Below are 1,420 nucleotides of genomic sequence, written 5' to 3' on the forward strand. Positions count from 1 at the left end.
GAGCTTGTAACATTGCTCTACATGCACTACTGCCCTATCACTCAATTCCTCTCTCTCTCCCTCTCTATTATGGTATTAGTTTTTATATCCCATAGACACCTTTTAATTATTGTTATGAGTGTATGTTGTATTAGGAAGTGTACATATAATAATGATGTGATTATCAATGTATACATGTATCCTCTGTGTGTGTGTGCTTATTTAATATTTTTAAATTTATAGTCACTCCCTATTATTATTATTATTATTATTATTATTGTCATGATTGTTGTTATCATTAAATTTTGCTTGATTTTTATTGACAATGAAGAATCATGTGGGCATTCTAATGAAATTAAATTCTACAATGTATGAGCATCATTTATTCATATTTTACTGTCACAAGAGCTAAAACAAAAAGGAAGATAAAATTTTTTAGAGCATAAAACCTTTGCACCATTACAGACATGGGGTCAACTAATTTACAAAGTAATAAATTACTATTACATTTCCACAAATAGAAATGGAATACTATTAACCAAAATGTAATAAATTGCAATTACTATTACATATATTTTTTTACTATTACTTTACAATTTCAGCAAAATGTAATATATTAATTACTATTACATGAAAAACCCTTTCATTACTATTACTTTTATTATTTATTAGTATTTACTGTCAATGGTCAGCTCATTTATAATAATCAAAGCAAACCACCATTAATTTATTATTTTTCAAAAAACAGAGTCAGAAAGTCTTACCAGTGTACCTTAAACTCAGTCATTTACAGAAAATATTACCTAAAAAGCTATTACTATTACCTTTAGTTTCAAATTGATGTAATACTATTACTATTACAATTTATTTAAAATTGTATACTATTACTATTACTATGTCTGAGCACCAAGATGTTGCACATGACAACAAATGCATCTCAGAGATTTCTTTAATATTAAAGTATAACTGTCCCCATTTTTTGAGGTATTTATTTTATTGGCTTAATGTGATGGCTTGACCATAGTACTAATGTATGCCAACTCCCATTCATAGTACTAATGTATGCCAACTCCCAATGGGAGTTGGCATACATTAGTACTACCCATATAGGGGTTATATTTTACTGGAAATAAAATTTCGCAAATTTTGCGTTTTCATTAAATTTGCGAAATTAAATTCCACAAAAGCGGTGTGGCACACTAGGAAAAATGGCTGCAGAAGGTAGATTCGCAAAAATTTATACCAACAAATGGCAAATCTGGACAAATTTGCGAAATTTTATACCAACAAAATAAAACCCCTATACGGTATATATTTAATACAGCTTATATATTTAATACAGCTATACAGCTTAATGTGATGGTCAAGCCATCACATTAAGCCAATAAAATAAATACCTTAAAAAATGGGGGCAGTTACACTTTAATAAATAAACTAATAC

At 28.2% G+C, this 1,420-nt stretch overlaps 1 protein-coding gene across 1 annotated transcript in view; it reads left to right on the forward strand.

Moving 5' to 3' along the window:
- The window catches only part of LOC100631778 (arf-GAP with SH3 domain, ANK repeat and PH domain-containing protein 2-like), a 4,747-nt gene extending 3,388 nt beyond the window's left edge, over nt 1–1,359 (forward strand). Inside the window, exon 11 of the mRNA XM_011404624.1 lies at nt 1,322–1,359. Coding sequence (XP_011402926.1) covers nt 1,322–1,359 — 38 coding nt within the window. The remainder of the gene's footprint in view (nt 1–1,321) is intronic.
- The last annotated feature ends 61 nt before the right edge of the window (nt 1,360–1,420 follow it).

Source organism: Amphimedon queenslandica, unplaced genomic scaffold (assembly GCF_000090795.2).
Source record: "Amphimedon queenslandica unplaced genomic scaffold, v1.1 AMPQUscaffold_13467, whole genome shotgun sequence".
NCBI lineage: Eukaryota > Metazoa > Porifera > Demospongiae > Haplosclerida > Niphatidae > Amphimedon > Amphimedon queenslandica.